Genomic DNA, 865 nt, shown 5'->3' with positions numbered 1-865 from the left:
AACAACGAACCACCCTTGACGAACCTACCGCTAATACTTGCTATAATAATGATTAAACAAATAGAAATAGAGGTTAGAAATATCTGGATAAATAAATATAAATAAAAGATGATTTTACATGGTTTCGTTTGAACTTTATTTATCGGTCTGCATTGACTTCAATTGGTCAATCTAACATTCAGGAAGGTTCGAAATAAATTTCGTCGACAGTTTGGCGTTGCACATTAAAAATATGTTAATAATTATTGCACAGTGTTTTCTTAATAATAGTAAGGATAACCATAAACATACGAGTATCCACCATAACCGCCATATCCACTGTAGCCATATCCGCCATAATAAGGATATCCACCTCCGTAGAAGCCACCGTATGACGGCACAATGTGTATATGTTTATGATATCCGAATCCGAAAGTCTCCGCTCCATCCATATCCTCTGAATTGGCCTCCGCCATCTGCGTTGGTGCATTTTCCTGTGGATTTTCAGCAGCTCTCGTCTTTCGAATGAACGTAGGAGCCAGCTGCTGCTGCATTGGAACAATATTCGCAGCAATGACTGCGATCAACGCAAATAAGCACACGATCTGAAGAGTGGAAGAATTAAATGAATACACAACCAATTCTTCCAAATACTGATTGTAAATATGAACAAACCGTTTTCATGATTTTTTTTTTGTTTTGGAATTATAGAGTTAGCTAATAAAAAGTGAGCGACGATGCACTCTGTTCAACAACCAATGTCACACTGATTCCAAGGCAAATCGTACTTTCTTATATAGCGCCGAATAAAGCTAAGGCGCGAAAATTCTTCGCCCCATCTTCCAGAGTAATGCGATCAGCAGTGACGAAAATTTTCTGTTCTTTC

The 865-nt window shown here is 38.0% G+C and overlaps 1 protein-coding gene across 1 annotated transcript; it reads right to left on the bottom strand.

The window, feature by feature from the left end:
- Positions 1-260: 260 nt before the first annotated feature.
- LOC128736218 (uncharacterized) lies at positions 261-663 on the bottom strand. Its single transcript, XM_053830696.1, has 2 exons — positions 655-663; positions 261-584 (listed from the first exon to the last, which is right to left on the bottom strand). Exons 1-2 carry the CDS (start codon positions 661-663, stop codon positions 261-263), a joined length of 333 nt encoding a protein of 110 aa, XP_053686671.1.
- Between the last annotated feature and the right edge of the window lie 202 nt (positions 664-865).

The sequence above is a fragment of the Sabethes cyaneus genome, chromosome 2, assembly GCF_943734655.1.
Source record: "Sabethes cyaneus chromosome 2, idSabCyanKW18_F2, whole genome shotgun sequence".
In the NCBI taxonomy this organism is placed as follows: Eukaryota; Metazoa; Arthropoda; class Insecta; order Diptera; family Culicidae; genus Sabethes; species Sabethes cyaneus.
The sequence above is the reverse complement of the archived record's forward strand: the minus strand, read 5'-3'. Positions and strand labels throughout refer to the sequence as shown.